The sequence below is a fragment of the Emydura macquarii genome, unplaced genomic scaffold (genome assembly GCF_026122565.2).
Source record: "Emydura macquarii macquarii isolate MOO-44397 ecotype Brisbane River unplaced genomic scaffold, CSIRO-AGI_Emac_v2 contig_1348, whole genome shotgun sequence".
Classification (NCBI taxonomy): Eukaryota; Metazoa; Chordata; order Testudines; family Chelidae; genus Emydura; species Emydura macquarii.
This window is the reverse complement of record NW_027131485.1, coordinates 15,893,579-15,910,602: the sequence shown is the minus strand read 5'-3', so window position 1 is coordinate 15,910,602 and position 17,024 is coordinate 15,893,579. Positions and strand designations below refer to the sequence as shown.

Below are 17,024 nucleotides of genomic sequence, written 5' to 3'. Positions count from 1 at the left end.
TCTCTCGTCAACCAATGTCAATATAGCACAATAGGTAAAAATCTGATATTTTACCTTATGGTATCTGATTTGTCTGTTTTTTAAGTAGGTATGTTAGCTGGTAAAACATTTAAGGCTTCATCTTGATATTGTTCACTTCCTCTAAGTACTATGTAAATCTACAATCTTTATAGCAACAAGTGAACCCTTTAAATTGACAAAGAGAGATCTGAACAATATCTGGCCAAAAAAAAAGGATTAGCAATTTGAGATTATTTACGATTTTGCCTTTTTGGTTTTAAAAATTTTTTTAGGATCAAGAACTAGTTTTTTATTTTAAGCTCACAGAAAAATACTATAGCTGCAACATGCTAACAACACACCTTTGTGGAAATGAAATGAAAACTACTGAATAGCACTCCATATGGTAGGTTACCCTGCATAGAAAGAGTACATCGCAAACACGGTGCAAACAGCAGTATCTGATTGACATTACTGATCTGGAATTCATATAAAGAAACTTGCTTACCTTTCTGACACAGCATGCCTCAGCCACACATGCAAATTGTTTTTATTCACCAAACATTTTTAATGTAACTTCATTACCAGAATAAGCATTTTTAAAGGCAACTATGCATGCACAGCTTTTTAACATTCACACTGTGTTCCATTTTTCTCATAAAACCAAATACATGAACAGCACTTCATTCTAAGAAATCCTTCACTAGTTCTTATTCTGTTGTTTTCTTTAAGGAATAGAAACATAAAAAATTACCATTTTAGCACCTAATACAAGTCTCAATTTATATTGAAGATGCAAGAAAATTTCTCAGATTTCAATGAGAGATTTTCTTGTGTTATGAGAACCGAAATGGGTCCTTAGCTCTTTCTGCCACTGTGAAGCAAAATACACTTATGCCAATCTTTCACAAAATAGATACCCACTTCTAGTTTGTGCTGCAAACTCTTAAAATGTTTGAAAAGTATTAATGGTCACTGCAGATTTTCCTACAAATAAAATTTCTGAAGAATGAATTTCAGTGAGTACATTCTTCTTTTTCATTACAAAATTAGGCCCAGGTCCTTTTTCATGCACATGCTTAACTTTACATATTGTGGCAAAATCTTGGCCCTACTGAAGTCAATGGAAGTTTTATCACCCACTTCAGTAGGGCCAAGATTTCATCCTATGAGCAGTCCCATCGACTTTAGAGAAACTACTTACACTGTAAAATTAAGCTTGTGTGTCTGCAGGATTGAGTTGTACTGACTAAGAAATTCTCCACTTTTTCAATAGCGTATTTACCTAAACATTGATGCCATGATTTAAAAGAAAAAAATTGAGAGACAAGCAGATCAACTTGTCTTTGTATAAAAAAACACTCAAATAAATGAAATGCTTGGAAGCCAGAGATCTGGGAGCACTGTCATTTGTCCTTGATGGCCAGAATTCCCATTGACTTCAACAGGAGTCAGTGAGAATTGAAGTCAACCTGACAGGAGCAGGTACTAAATTAACTGAAAAAGTATTGTTAAGACAAATTATGATCTCAAGCAGCAGTCCATTATGGAGTTATACGTTTATTTATCTACACTGCACAAGGGTCACAAACTACCATTATCTCATAGTAAAGTGGCTGATCGGCAACACAGAACTCTCTCTTATGGCTGCTTCTTAATTAAGCATTACCTCTCTATTTATAGCTCTTCATGGATTAGAACAATACAGCCTAACCTTATATACCATAGCCATCTGCAGAGCAACAAAACAGTGATGAGACTTAAACAAGGCCAATTCATAGGACTTATCTTCAAGTTCCTGTATTTTAAGTATTTATTAGTAATATATTAGGTCTTACCTGTCACTGTAGGCAGCTGCAGTGGCAGTGGCAGGCTGGGCATACCGGTAGGCAGCATAACCACCCTGAAACACAAACTTACATTCTAATTGCATTGCTACAGCATCAAAATAATATTATCCAAAATTTATCAGCAACTAGTTGGAATGTTCTTTTCATGCTAGAAATCCAATTAAGGGATTGAACTATGTATGAAATATTTCATGAGGCTGTTAAGCAAAGTTGATCACAAACCTCATCAGTTCCTGCTTGTTAAGATTTAATTTGACCCAAAGATCATGATAGTTAATGGAATGCATTCATCAAAAAAGGTTTTTGACAATATTTTTCTTTACATTTACAGGTAACAGTTCCCCTTACAGTGAGGTGTAGTGCAGGTTAATAAAGCAGTGACAAATCAATTAAAAGAAATCAAACTACAAAGCTAACAATAATTTTGTTTTACAAAAAATAGATCTAATATGATATCTTGCATGTATTTGATTAAACCAATGAAATTTTTGCTGCATTAAAACTCTAATTTTATATAGGTTTCTAATTTGTAAATAAAATCATAACTAAGAAGGGATTTCTTTTCTTTCTCCTGAATTAACATTCAGCTGTATGTAACAGTAATTGCAGCTGTTCAATTAAGCAAACAGGACAACACACACACACACACATTTGAAAGGAATTGTGTGCAGTGATGCATTGATTATCAAACTGTGAAAATAGCAGAGCTTCCTGTTCAATGGACCACGGTGTTATATCAACCATTTCAAAATGATCTCAGCATGCCAATTAACAAACAGAACCCAGTCTCCTCAGATAACACAAACACCATTTACGGTCCAATTAGAATCCACCACCCCATAATCCTCTGGGATATAGGACTATTGTGTGTCCCCATAGAATTAAAAAAGAAATGAAAAAAGAAACTAGTTGGATCACTCAGCTTTGAATGACATTTCCCTTTGTTGTTAAATGTCTTTAAATAGAGTGCTCCTATTGTTGAGGGCTCTGTTTACACTTAATATATGTAGAAGTGTGAGCAATGAATGGGCTTCTGTCTGCCAACCCTCATGAAAATAGTAGCGTATTTTTAGCACATTTAACAGACCTTTTTGTATACTGTATAACAAAAAGTGTATTAAGTAGACTACTCTTCATGAAATAACCTGTTTATGAGCAACTTGACAGGGCCGTAGAAGCTTCATTTAGCCCACTGTTCTATAGGAAATTCCAGCTTATCCCCCTTTCCAGTGCTTTTCCTTGATTTAATCCCTCCAACTATAACAGAAATTCTTCTTACCAGTAGGCACATGTATGGACAGCCAGTTAGACACTCTAAGCTTGGAGCTACACCTATACATCTTCATCTCTTATTTCAAACTCTCATGTCCATCTGTTATGGCGCCTTCTCATAAAGTTGAGCCTTGCTGGAGGCACTTATGTCAGGCAACCAATGGGTTTAGACAGATAGCTTGCACAATATTGTAAGTGCCATCTCTTTTGCAGTGAGTCCCTTCTCTTTGCCAGCTAAGAACCATTGACACAGATTGCCTCCTTACTTCTGATCATCTGATACTTTTGTGTCACTAAAAGAATACAGAAGAGTGGAAGAAAGGCGGACAGTGTTCCTGTGCACTCTTCTTGGCTGCCAATACAACACGCTGAGCTTCAGCTAGGCACATAGGAAACTCATTAAAAACTACTTGAGGTGTCAAAAAGTATGTGCAGCGACAGGCAAATATAGCCTGCAGGTACCTTGTGTATGGGCAATCAAATGTCAGATAATGGCACCAAGCACAAATTGAGCCACAAAGTAGAGAAGCTGGCAGAGTGCATGACAAAAATTGCAAACTTTCCTCAACTTGTGGGCTACCAGAAGAAAGACAGCAAAAGAATGTCTGATGCAAACAAAACAAGAGATTTTCCCCAATTTTTTGACTCCTCAAAACATCCGATATCTCAAGCAGCATACTTAAAGATAACAATAGATTGATTTAGAATGTTACTGGTTTGTCTTCAGCATCCAGAGCCTAAAAATGTCTGTTGGACCGTAAGTCATTCTGCAGTAGGATCTATGTTATTGAGTCAATCAGTCAGTCTTGGTCATGATCCCCCATGCTTGTCAACTTTGGCACAATCCTGTCAACCCTTACTCAAATGAACAGGTTTATTGATTTCAGTGGGACTGTGCGCACTATTGGACAGAGTATAGATTTGAAGGCTTAAGCACCATGTGTGAGTATCAATGTTTCGTTGTTCCCTCAGTCATACCCAGATGAGGTAGGCTGAGGTCACCAGAATGGCCATATTTAAATATAAGTTTGACATTTAGCTATGTGCTAGTTAAGGAGGTGTTGCCAAAGAACTGAGCTTGACCCTTCTTGGGAATCATGTTAAGATATTTTTGACTCAACAATCAGGATTAAATTTGGAAGAAGCCCTGCAGAGACCGAGTTTAAAATGATACAAATAAATATAATTTTGGTCTGAACAGAGTCCTATGTTATTGAAAGACTTAGTAAATGCTCTCGGGGGACTAAAATTTTTGGCATCTGCATTTTGAGACTTTGATATAGAAGGACTTTGAGAGGGAAATGCCTATCTGAGTGTGTTGTATTTGTGTATTTCATCAGTATAATTTAAGTGTGCAAACTATATAATGATCAAAAAGTTGTTTGTCTCTGTTAGGTTGTTCTAATAATTTTTACCGGTCTCACGTTTGTAAATTAATGTGTACACATAGAACTTTTTCAAAATTTGAAACAATTTCAACTCTAATTATTATAAGAAGATCAACAGATGATTTACAAGCACAGGCCCCAATTCAGCAAAACAATTTGGCACATGCTTAACTTTAAGAATCGAAATAGTCCCCAAAGTTCAAGCACACACGTAAACGCTTTGCTGAATCAGGACCAGAATCTGTCATCCAAATAATTAAACTACAACTTGGGATATTATGTGATGTTAAAAGCACCTGAATATAACAAAGATATTTACTATAACATTAAATCTGGTTATGTTTTCTGCTTTTCACCTTTACCTATTTCCTGAGAAAAAGGATACCCTCAACAATATACACTATACATATTTCTTTAGAACATTAAGTTAAATGCATTCTTCTCATGCTTTAGTCTATATTGTTATAGAATTTACTGTTGAACATTTTAGCCCACAACACTGTATTCTGGGTACATAATATCATTAATATAGGTAATTATTTATTTTATTTATCCAAACTGATAAGTATCACTATAGTAAGGATAATCTCAAAGTATCTGCTCAGAAAGACATCTCGCCAATTTAGCATTTTGTGCAAATGCACAATTATTCTGTTAGAGAAATATTTTCTTTTTCATCTCATTAAATATGCTACCAAAACCTGGAAATATTGGACAGATGTGTGTGGAGATTTTATTTATTTTGAAAAACAATTGTTTACACGTTAAAAGGAACAAAAAACTATATCTACTTATATTTGTGACACTATTACTGTTCTATGCGAACATATTTTGGGGAAATCACCTACAGTTTCAATGCTAGTAGTGATGCTCCAACAACAGTGGCAACACTAGAAGCCATAGTGTACCCAGGGAAAAGGCATTCTGATCAGTGTGTGCTTAGGTCATTTGGAGTATACAGAGAGCCTCTAGGGAATGGGAAAAGGCACTGATCAGCAAAGAAAGCTACATTGTGGAGGTTAGCAAATGTGGGGATAAAGTGAGCATTGCTGAAAGTCAAGTTGCATTAGGTTTGGCCAAGGAAATTCAAATACATAAAAAAAGGGTTTTAGTTTTATAAATAAAAAAAGAATAAGGAAGGATGATGTTGGACTGCTATGTAGTCTGGATGGGAAGGTAGGTATGGCTCAAAAACTAAATGAATAATTTGTCTCAGTTTTCAGTAAGGATGAAAATATGGAACACTTGCATGATGGAAGAACGGCTGATGGAAACGAGTGTCTAAAAATGGGAATGACAACATCTGAGATGGAAGAAAACCTTACGAACCTTAATGCACTCAAATCAGGGAGACCAGATAATTTCTATCCCAGAATAATGAAAGAACTGGCACATGAGATTGCTAGTCCAGTAGCCAGGATTTTTAATATATCTCTCTATTTGGGGGGTAGTACCGTCTCCTTGGAAAACACCTAACATTTTACATATATACAAGGAAGGGGAAAAAAGAGTTTTCCAGGCAATTACAGACCTATTTGTGTGACCCCAATAATATTCAAGGCTTTAGAACAAATTGTGAAAGAAAGAATCATTAAATTAATGGAGATAAATGGTAAAGGGGATGTAGTGCAACAGGGGAAGATCATGCCAGATTAACCTGATTTTCTTCTCTGAGAAAATAACTGATCTTTTTTAGATAAGGGAAGTGCAGTAGACCTAGTATACTTGGACTTCAGTACAGCATTTGACACAGTACCACAGGGGAATTTATTAGTTAAATTAGGGAAGTTGGGGATCAGCACAAGAATTGTAAGGTTGAGAAGGAACTGGATAAAGGAGAAAAGGCAATGATTTATGCTGAAAGGTGGATTATTGGACTGCAGGGAGGTCCTGAGCAGAACTCCTCAAGGATCAGTCTTGGAACCAATCTTACTCAATATTTTTATTAATGACTTTGGCACAAAAAGTAGGATTGGGCTAATTAAATTTGCTGATGATACAAAGTTGGGAGGCACCATCAGTACAGAGGAGGATCAGATTTTTATACAGAAAGATATGGATGACCTTGAAGATTGGAAGGAGAGAAATGGGATGAAATTCAAAAGTACAAAGTTCAAGGTCATGCATTTAGGGTCTAATAAGAAGAATTTCTGCTACTAAGCTGGGGGCTCATCAGCTGGAAGCAGCAGTGGAGGAGAGAAACCTGGGTGTGTAGGTAGATTACCGGATGACTCTGAGCCACTGATGTGATGAGATTGTGAAAAACGAAATGTGATCCTAGGATTTATCAGGCAAGGCATAGCGCTAGAAAAATATTAATGGCACTGTAACAAGGCACTGGTAAGACCTCATTGGGAATACTGTGTACACTTCTGGTCATCCATGTTAAAGAAAGATGAATTAAAACTGAAACAGTGCAGAGAAAAGCTACAAGCATGATCAGGGGCATGGAGGAACTATCTTAAAAAAGTCGACTGGAAGAGCTTGGCTTGTGGAGTCTAGCGAAAAGAAAGATATAAAATACATTAGGGGAGTAAACACCAGGAAGGGTGAAGAGCTATTTAAGCTAAAGTACATTGTTGGCGCAAGAACAAATGGATATAAACTGACCATGAGCAAATTCAGGTTGGAAATTAGGAGGTTTCTAACCATCTCACCATTAGAGAGGTGAGATTCTGAAAAGCATGCCAAAAGAAGCTGCAGGGGCAAACAATTAATGAATTTTGGGAGAGACCTGGACAAATTTATACTGCAACTGTATGACGGGTTGCTTGTCATAGTAGGGGACAGGGCTCAGCAGTCATGGGGCTCACTTCTGGTTTATGTCTTGGGTTTCCTATAAGCTCATGCTTCAGCCAGGCACCTACAGGGGTCAGGAAGGGATTCTCTGCCCCTCCCTCCAATTTATTCTGGGTGTTTGTGGGTTGTTGTTGTTTTTAAATGTCCTTCCTCTGTAACATCAGGGATGGCCACAGCTGGAGATGGGACACTGAAGAAGGAGGGTCAGGGTCTAAGGTGGCTCAGAGTATTCCCTCTCTCAGATGCTCAGCTGATTGGTTCCTGCTCACATATTCAGGGTCTAGATTTCCGCATATGAAGTCAGGAAGCAATTATCCTCCAGGTCAAATTACAGTGACTTTAATGGTTTTTCATCTTTCTATGCAGTGTGTGGGTGCAGGTCACTTGCCAGAATTATCTGGGTTTATCTCAGATAAACTTTGTCATTCCCCTGCCATTTCGGGGGGCCGTAGGTGCTGGTGCACCACATTCTCTGCCTGTGGCACATAATAGTCTAAACTCCTATGGACTGTTGTACTTTTGATGGGTTTAGCATGTGGGTGCTGGATGGTGTTGGTGGCCAGTGATATTAAGGACATCAGATTGGATGAAATGGTGATCTCTTACAGTCTTGAACTCTATGACTATGGTAACCAGTGCTTTTGCCCTCTCTAGTTAGTGCTCCCACAATTGCTACCACTAGTGGAACTACATCAGTGGCTCTGTAACAGCTTGAGATTTCCCTAAAAACATAAATGTAGACAGTCAGTATGTGTGATAATGCAGTCCTGACATTAGGAAAATCCTACTGACACTGGACCTTAAATGGGACATACATCAATTTTAAGAGGAAGGCAGAAATGTTAAATTGTTTGCAATTGTGTGGTATAATTAACCCCTACCATAAAATGGTATATCCCCTTCATTTTGTATTTGTAAAATCCCCCATTAATTTGATTGTTAGTACGATTTCACAGCAATTCACATTCAATGTGATGAGTTTTTTTCATCAGTCAGTACTTCATACCTGTGGTAACTTATTGCCATATACAGGCTCTTGATACACTACTCTATAAGGAAACAGAAATGTAACGATTTGAATGCAAAAAAATTAAAATAAATAAAAATGCAAAAGTCACACAAATTCCCCAAAGCCATTCATTCACAAGTTTGCTTTCAATATTTTACAAGGCATTGTGGCATAGAGTAATCAAGAAAGAGCTGAGGGACATGGTAACTGGTCAGTTGCCAAGGAATCTTAGTTATGATTTAAAATGAGCAAGGAATTTGTCAAAAAAAAAAAAAAAAAAGACAAAGTGGAAAATCAAATACATTTGGGTTACAAAATCAAATGCGTGCACAAAAATATATAAACATCCACACACATATTATATATGCATGTAGAGCCCTGCATGGATACAAAATTTATATCCACATCTGATCCGTGATACGCAAAAATGGTCCATGGGTATAAAGTGGATAGCCACAGATTTGCAAGGCTCTATATGCATGTGTGTGCATATATTAGGTGTAGAGAGAGAAAGAGAGAGAGAGAATATAAACTACAGTTTTATTTACTCCTAATAATACCTTATTGTATATGTAATTGTTAACTCAGGGCTTCGATAGCACAGTGACAGGTGTTTTTATAAATACAGATTGTTTAGCTAGATCTCATGGAAGGCTAGATTAATTTTATTCTAAACATTTGGGACTATATCCTCCCATGACGGTTCACAGTGAACTCTTATTATTGGAACAATAAAAGTTTGTGCAAATGTTGAGGGTAGATAAACAATCATTTGAATTTCGATAGCTGCTTTCATCCAAGAATCTTCAAGTTTTCACAAACATTAATTAGTTACACTTCTGAACACTCTCTGGTAACTACTATTTATACCCATTTTCAATGAGTAAACTCACTGTGGACATTATGGGCTAAATAATGTCTGTCTGCACTGGGGAAAAGGTGCAAAGAGCCTTCTCCGCTCCATTTTCCCAGTGTAGGGCTTGAGCACAATCTTTGTCACGTTCAAGGTGCAAAGCTAGAGCAGGAAGAGATAAAGGATGGAGCGTGTCTCCATATCTTCTCAATCTTGCCTGAACCACTGGAACTGCCCCATATGAAGGCTGCATGCTGCCCTCTCCCACAGGGTGTAGCAGCATCCATACTCCCTGCCCGAGGCATTTGGCTCCCTTAGGAGAGCTCCTGCTGTGTTTTGTGCCTGTGCACAGCTCTCTACAGCCTGAGTTGTAACTTAATGCCCAACATCACCTAGCTGAGGGTCAAAGCTATAAAAAGCCAATGGCAGAAGATGGAATATAATTCAGAAATCCTGATTCACAGTCCTCTGTACTACTCACGAGACACTTCCCATCAAATATCACAATTGTAGCAGCATTCAACTGTTTCAATACAGCATTTACAATGCAAAACATAGGACATGAAAGGATATCTCAGCTGTAGATCTAAGACCTTTAAAAAAAAAGTGGGCATCTACAGCTTGGTTGAGTGGATAGAGCACCAAGCTGAGAAGAGAGATACCTGGAGTCTATTCCTGGGTCTGCCACTATTATTTATTATGTGCCCTTAGACAAGTCATTTAACCAGTCTGTAAGCAGAAGAAAATAATGCTTCCCTAACAATTATAAAACACTCTGAAATCTTTGATAGTTGAAAAGACAACTCAGGTTCTACTCTAACAACTAGAACATACTTAATACTGCCAGTGAGACAAATCATTAGTTCACAAGTAAACTTCAAAATGTTTGGCTCTTATAAGTAAACCCAAAATTACCTAAATGTCTTTAGTCTAAGAAAACTTTGTACACTAAAATGCTGTTATAAATCTGGCTTTGGGGAATCCAGACATAAAGCCATGTATTTATAATAAGGAGAACACTAAATGGATGACTATTACACTTCTACAAAAAAACTCCTGATCTTTCTTCAAGATGTAGCTGGTTGCAGATATCCATCACACCCCAACACTACCTTTACTATGCCCTTGGAGAGATGGCAATAGGCACTGGGAATATAACATTAATTTACCCATCCTGACAAAAAATGCTGATTTCTTGTACAGTATCCACAACTCTATATCCACCGTCCTAATTCTATACTTCAGTGAACCATCACTTTGTTCCGTGCAACAAAACTAATGCAGGTACCTAGCAATGGGTATGGTAGATATCACTGTGGACAATAAGACTGAGTGAGAGGATGAGCTAAGATCATCTCCCTGAGGGACTTCTGAGACCAGGGATGAGAGTGTTTTAAACCCCCCTTTTTGGGGGGGGGGGGAGAAGAGAAGGGGCACAGCTCTGCTCTTCTTCACCCTATTGCTCTCTGACTGCCACACATTTTAGGGAAGAGTCTGGCACTCAGATGTGCTTGAAGCATTCCTTCTGACAATGGTTCAGTGGGAAAAGGAAAGGGTGGGGGGGCGTGGTGTGAAAAGCATTATTTTAACTGTGTGTTTCTTTGTTTTCTAATGTTTGTTTTTATTTTGCTGAGTGTATTTGCTGGTTGTCAGAAATGTCTATTTTCATCTGGGAATTTATGTATTCTAGAAAGGTACAGGTCACTGTCAGGCAATCTTAACTCTCTTTTAATGAAGTTTTTTGTTAGTGAATCAATAGTTAATTTTAAAAAGCCTTCCTTTCTTCCTAACTATGCAATTTTCTTTTCTTTATTTTTCTTGTTAAAAGCACATTTTAAAAGGGAGTTCAATATCTCAGCTATTTCTGAGGCATTATTACATTCCCCTTGTCATTTCGTGGTGTGCCTGCGGAATTTTCACTTTACTGTATCTTTTCCCCTATTACATTTATAAAAGCCCTCTCATTCTGCTCGACCCTCTTGGTTAGCATTAAGTCATTTCAGCTGTTTGTTGCCCTTAGTTTTCCATGCAATCTTTACCTGACTGATTATTATGTTTTGGATTTCTCCCTCTTTTCCACTTCCGTTACATATCCTCTACCTAGCGGAGAAATAAATTGTGCATATGTCCATAGTCCAAGATGCCCCATCCCACACTTGCTACTCAATCTTTTACCAAAGGGATCATTTGCCTTGATTTTCTTTTTCTTTGGGTGGATTTTTTTTTTTTTTTCAGTTTTGCTTTCCAATTATTTGCTGTTTTAAACTTGGCTATTTTTATGCTTTTTGAGGAGAAACTTTTTTTTTTTCTCTTCTTTACTATTATTTGTGGTATGTATTTAAATTTTGTTTCTTTTCTGTTTCTTTCTGTTGTCTATTCGTTCCACTGTGGTGTCATTTTCCTCTCAGCACCTTCTTTCTTCACACATTTCAGCTCTCCATTTAAAATGGCTAACTGAGCTGGAGCTTCATGGTAATCGATTGGGAGCCAGTCAATAACTCGGTGCTCTGCAGGGAACTAATACATTCTGAATCATATGTTTTCTCTCCACTGATTCTCACACATCTAACTCTCTCTCTCTCTCTCTCAATCCATTTTAGGAGTAGAAAAGAGCAAGAGTGAAAAGAAAAATGATGAGCTGTATGATACAAAGTTCTGGGTACATTATACAAAAAAAAAAATACGTCTGCAACATATGAAAACTATATGGCTTTAATTCAGTCCATCTGTCTGAAAGATAAGCATTATTCTATATGAAGAAACTGAGAAATGTATTTGGAAACTGACTCTGATCCTGTAAATGACAGTTTGTGGACACCTCCCTGCATCTCTGTGGAGCCCCATGTAAGTCAATTGCAGGACCAGAGCCTAATGCCCAACCAACCTCATTGAGACTACTGACACGCTTAAAGTTAGGCACTTTCTTAACTACCTTCCTGATCAGATTCATGGTTTCTATTTGGTATTTTCAAGCCTGTCATGGGTGTTGGCCATCTTGTTAAAAAAGCAAAACAAATAAACAAAAAAACATTGCTGGTGCCACTGAGGGCCCAAAAGATGAAAGTTTTTCTTTCAGCAGCAGTAGGCTCCAAAACTACCAACTATAATTTAAATATGTAACGTCCAAATACACTGTAAAGTTAATTCAGGTTCAACAGGGCCCCTTGCCTTTCAGACTGGTGTGATGAGCAAAATGGGTACAGTTTTCTTTTTGGCAAGAAGAATTAAAACTGAAGACGACACTACTGGGTAAACTCACCCCTGTGCAAAAGGTCCTGTGTATCAGCAAATCCCACTTAAACCTCCAATTCAGGATTTAAGTCAAATTAAAGCTGTGTACAGAAGCTTGTGTAGGCCTTCAGTAAAGGGGTGAGTTGCATCCACTGTGAATAATGGAGAGCTAGTAACGTCAAAAGTCTGCAGGGTGGGGATCCCAACCCAATCCGAACACTTAATATATTGTATTTTTAATCTGCACTTATTTTTTCAAATGATTATAACCAGCCAGTTTTGTCCCAGCAGAAAAAACACTAACTTCTTCCCATAAACTCAGATTTTTTTCTTTTTTATATTAATCTATTGTCAGAAAATTTAAACTGTTTCATCCTAAATGTCTCTAAAGGATCATTGGTAATAAATATAACTAATGTTTTCTAATACCATCTAATGAATTTTTAATGTTCATACCAATTTAATGTAATCAATCTCTTTGTATATCAATGCTGATTATACAACAGAAGTATAATTTGGATAAGAAAGCTGTCTATAGCTATAAAAAAGATATTTCATTACCTTTATTTTTAAGATTTGATTGTTTTATCAAAATAATAAGGAAAGCTAAAGATGTCTATGAGTTTTTTTTACATCAATATATTTTGAAAATTTGTGAGCAGGGCCCCCACATGGGGGGAGGGGAGAGGGGAAGGGTACACTTTACCAGAACCTGGAGGCCCTGGAGGACCCAGCCCAGGCTGCAACCCCCCATTACCATGAGGAAAAAACGTTTCATGGCTCATGAGATTGTATGTATGGGATGAGAGATTGTGGTATGTGTGGGGGAGGGGGCCTGTGTTACAAGTTTGTACTGGGCCCGAAAAAATTATGCTTGGGCCCTGTTTGTGAGCATGGGTTCTAACGATTGTTTAACTTTTTCCCAACAGAGTGAAAATTGGGGCAAATGTTTTAAAATCTGTTCACTTTAGACATATTTAGAGATAAGCAGCTTCTTCATATAGTTCCTAACTAAAATCCTCAGTATGGGAAAACACTTCAATATGTATATAAATTGATAACTAAGGACCCAAGCCTGCAAACATTTGCTATCATGAACAGCCACTTAGAGCAATGAGTTGTCCCATTGACTCCACGTGTACTACTCATAGTAGGAAGCACTATTGGCACTAGTTCAGGAAAACACCTAAGAGCGTGCTTAAGTCCATCCATATTCAAGGCAAAACTTAAATTAAGAATATACTTAAATTCCATCGTCATCTATGGAAATTAAGCACGTGCTTAAATGTTGCCATAAATAGGGAAGCTTTCCTGAATCAGAGTATATGCCCAATAGTGTTTTCAGAATTCAGGTACTAAGACACTAATCAATTTGCCTTGAATTTTAATTATAAATATATTTACCTTTTTAAAAAAAAATAATAATAATTTTTTAAACTTTAATTTTGACGGGTGAAAAAACCCAACACTTTTCTCATTTTTGCATTCATTCAGCACTTGATTGAAGAGTTAATTCAGCTCCACTGAACAATGATAGATGTAATGAACAGAAAGGTCTTCCAATATGAGAAATATTCCTCTCAATTCTTTTTGACAGGCGAGGGATGGTAAATTGACAAAACAGAGTCAAGCAACGCAGCAAACTTGTAAAAAGAATGACTCTGGTAATGTACAAGGACAGCATGCACATCAATGAATACTTACATAAATGTCTGCACCATAAAATCCATCCTGGTAAACAACACTGCAAGGATGCACACACAAAGAAAAACATCCATATTAGTGCATTTCCACATGCAAACACCACCAACCCCTGCACTGCTGAGGTTAGTCTTGTCACAAGAACAGAAAAGAATAAAGGGGCACTCTTCACACTGGTTAAGGAGGTTGGTAACATTAATCAATAGTCCTTTTGAGCTCAGAAAAGGGAAATTGTACTAATGTCATCACATCTGTATACTGTATGCCAAATGCTTAGTCAAAGCAAAACGATGTGTTATACAAGTGCCTCTGATCAGTTTCTGAAAATGGGTCTGCATTTTGATAGGTTCCTCCCCACATAAAAATGTTCAAAGGGACAATCCTGCAATTAATTTTGTCACGATGGTGGTGGGCAGGGGGAAGCAGATGAGTGAAGCAAATTTCAGTGAGTGTGAAGTTGCAATACTCAGAGCAGGGCGATAGGCCCAGACATATGGGCCAGAATTAGGATTGCAGTGCTGGGAAGGAGAGAGCGTTGCTATGAGTGGTGTTGCCGTGGAAGGGGGCCCATACCAGGGCCCATCTTTCTGTTCCTCTGACACTATAATTGGCCTTCAGATTCTTCCCTTTTTGATGGCATGAACAAAAGATTCCTATTTAGATGCTGATTTGTATCCTTTACCTGCAGATAATACCCATAAACCTTAAACCAAAACAAACAAACAAAGAAAAAAAACAAACTCCGCAAACATGGGCCAAATTCAGCCCTAATATAAACAGGACAACTGCAATAAATCTGACTCCAGGAATTTGAGTGAACTGGTGAAATATGGAGAGAGATGCTACACATGCCAATTTGTAAAAGAGCTCATATTGGCACCTTGTGTAGTTTACCAGTGCTACTTACTAAAAAAAAACATCTATTTTGAAAATAACTTTTAATTTTTCTTTATATATATATATATATATATATATATATATATAAATTTGGTTTTAAAATATTTAAACAGTGTGGAAAGTAGAAATATTTTTCAATTGCCTGCAGCATTATCGTTTTGTGCTGTGATCATGTTAGTGCTCCCCAACTAAATGAGATGTCATTACTTGGATGGGAGGCTTTTAAGATGGGTTTATGAAAATAGATGCTGTCAGACTACCTAGATATGTTTTTTTGATGTGATTACATGTTTGACTGGCAAAGGCTATAGTATCGATGTAATAAACTTAGACTTCTCTAAGGCGTTTGACTTGGTACCACATGACATTTTGATTAAATACCTAGAAAGATGTAAAATTAGCATGGAATGCATTAAATAGATTAAAAACTGGCTAACTGATAGGTCTCAAAATTTAACTGTAAATGGGAAATTATCATCAAGTGGGTGAATTTCCAGTGGGATTCTGCAGGGATTGGTTGTTGGCTCTACACTGTTTAACAGCTATATCAATGACCTGGGAGAAAACATAAAATCATCACTGATGTTTGCGGATGACACAAAAATTGGGGGAATGGCAAATAACAAAGAGGTCAGGTCACTGATTCAGAGTGACTGGGATTATTTGGTAAACTGGGTGCAAGGAAACAATATGTATTTTAATACAGTTAAATGTAAATGTAGACATCTAGGAACAAACAATGTAGGATATACTTACACAATAGGGACTCTATCTTGGGAAGCAGTGACTCTGAAAAAGATTTGAGGTTTACGGTGGATGAGCTAAACATGAGCTCCCAGTGCAATGCTGTGGCCAAAAGAGTTTCTGCAATCCTGAGATGCATAAACAGAGAAATCTCAAGTAGGAATAAAGAGATTATTTTTCTCTGTATTGGTGCTGGAGCAACCACTTCTGGAAAACTATGTCCATTTCCGGTGCCCACAATTCAAGAAAGATGTCGAAAAATTGGAGAGGGTTCAGAGACGAGCCACGAGAATGATTAAAGGATTAGAAAACATGTCTTATTGTGACAGACTCAAGCAGCTCAAGCTATTGAGTTTAACAAAGAGAAGGTTAAAGGGAAACTTGATTACAATCTGTAAGTACCTACATGAGGAACACATATTTAATAATGGGCTTTTCAGTCTTGTACAGAAAGTATAACATGATGCAATGGCTGGAAGGTGAAGCTAGACAAATTCAGCCTGGAAATAAGATGTAAATGTTTGACAATGAAGGTAATTAACCACTGGAATAATTTATCAAGGATCGTGGTGGATTCTCCATCGCTGACAATTTTCAAATCAAGAGTGGATGTTTTTCTAAAAGATCTGCTCTAGGAATTATTTTGGGAATGTACTATGGTCTATGTTATATAGGAGGTCAAACTAGATGATCAAAATGGTCCCTTCTGGCCTTGGAATTTATTAATCTAAGAAACACTTATATGCTGAACAGAGAGAAGTGACAATGATTAAATAGGAGGGGCCTATCCACTGAGTCAATGCTGAACCAGTGGTATTAGGGCAAGATGTACTATCAAAATCCTGACAACTTGTGGCCATTAAAGTTCTGGTGGCATTTTCCACAAGAATAGAAGTGTTAACCTTGGTCCTTTGGCCACGTTACTACTTGGAAGAATACACTAAACTGATATAAATTCCTCTGCAGTTTCAGCTGGATATGTTCTTCTACCCTTCTTATCCGTAATTGTTGCTTAGTGAAATTATGTTGCTGTTAACTTTTCACTCCAGAGATTGCTGCATTCAGCCAAGACAAATTATCAATATGTACGGTTTGCAAATATACAGAAAAGTGTTTTCAATTGTGTTACACTGTCAGAAAGCTGAAATAACAGGCCTGCTCATTTTAAACATGCAGTTTACTTGGAGTAAACGTGTACCGCACATGTATTATATATATATTCCCCTCTTTTATGCTAATCGTTTTCAAGAATGTATATAGCAAACAAAGGCTTTTGCAAC

The 17,024-nt window shown here is 37.2% G+C and overlaps 1 protein-coding gene across 2 annotated transcripts in view; it reads right to left on the bottom strand.

Annotated features, from left to right (window-relative positions):
• LOC137155175 (RNA binding protein fox-1 homolog 1) overlaps positions 1–17,024 on the bottom strand; it is a 194,800-nt gene that overhangs the window by 33,168 nt on the left and 144,608 nt on the right. The window contains exons 10-11 of one of the 2 annotated variants that reach the window (XM_067551274.1): positions 14,107–14,146; positions 1,839–1,903 (exon numbers count right to left, since the gene is read on the bottom strand). In XM_067551274.1, coding sequence (XP_067407375.1) covers positions 1,839–1,903; positions 14,107–14,146 — 105 coding nt within the window. Of the gene's footprint in view, positions 1–1,838; positions 1,904–8,315; positions 8,359–14,106; positions 14,147–17,024 lie in introns of both variants that reach the window. The other variant, XM_067551275.1, reaches the window with a different exon arrangement.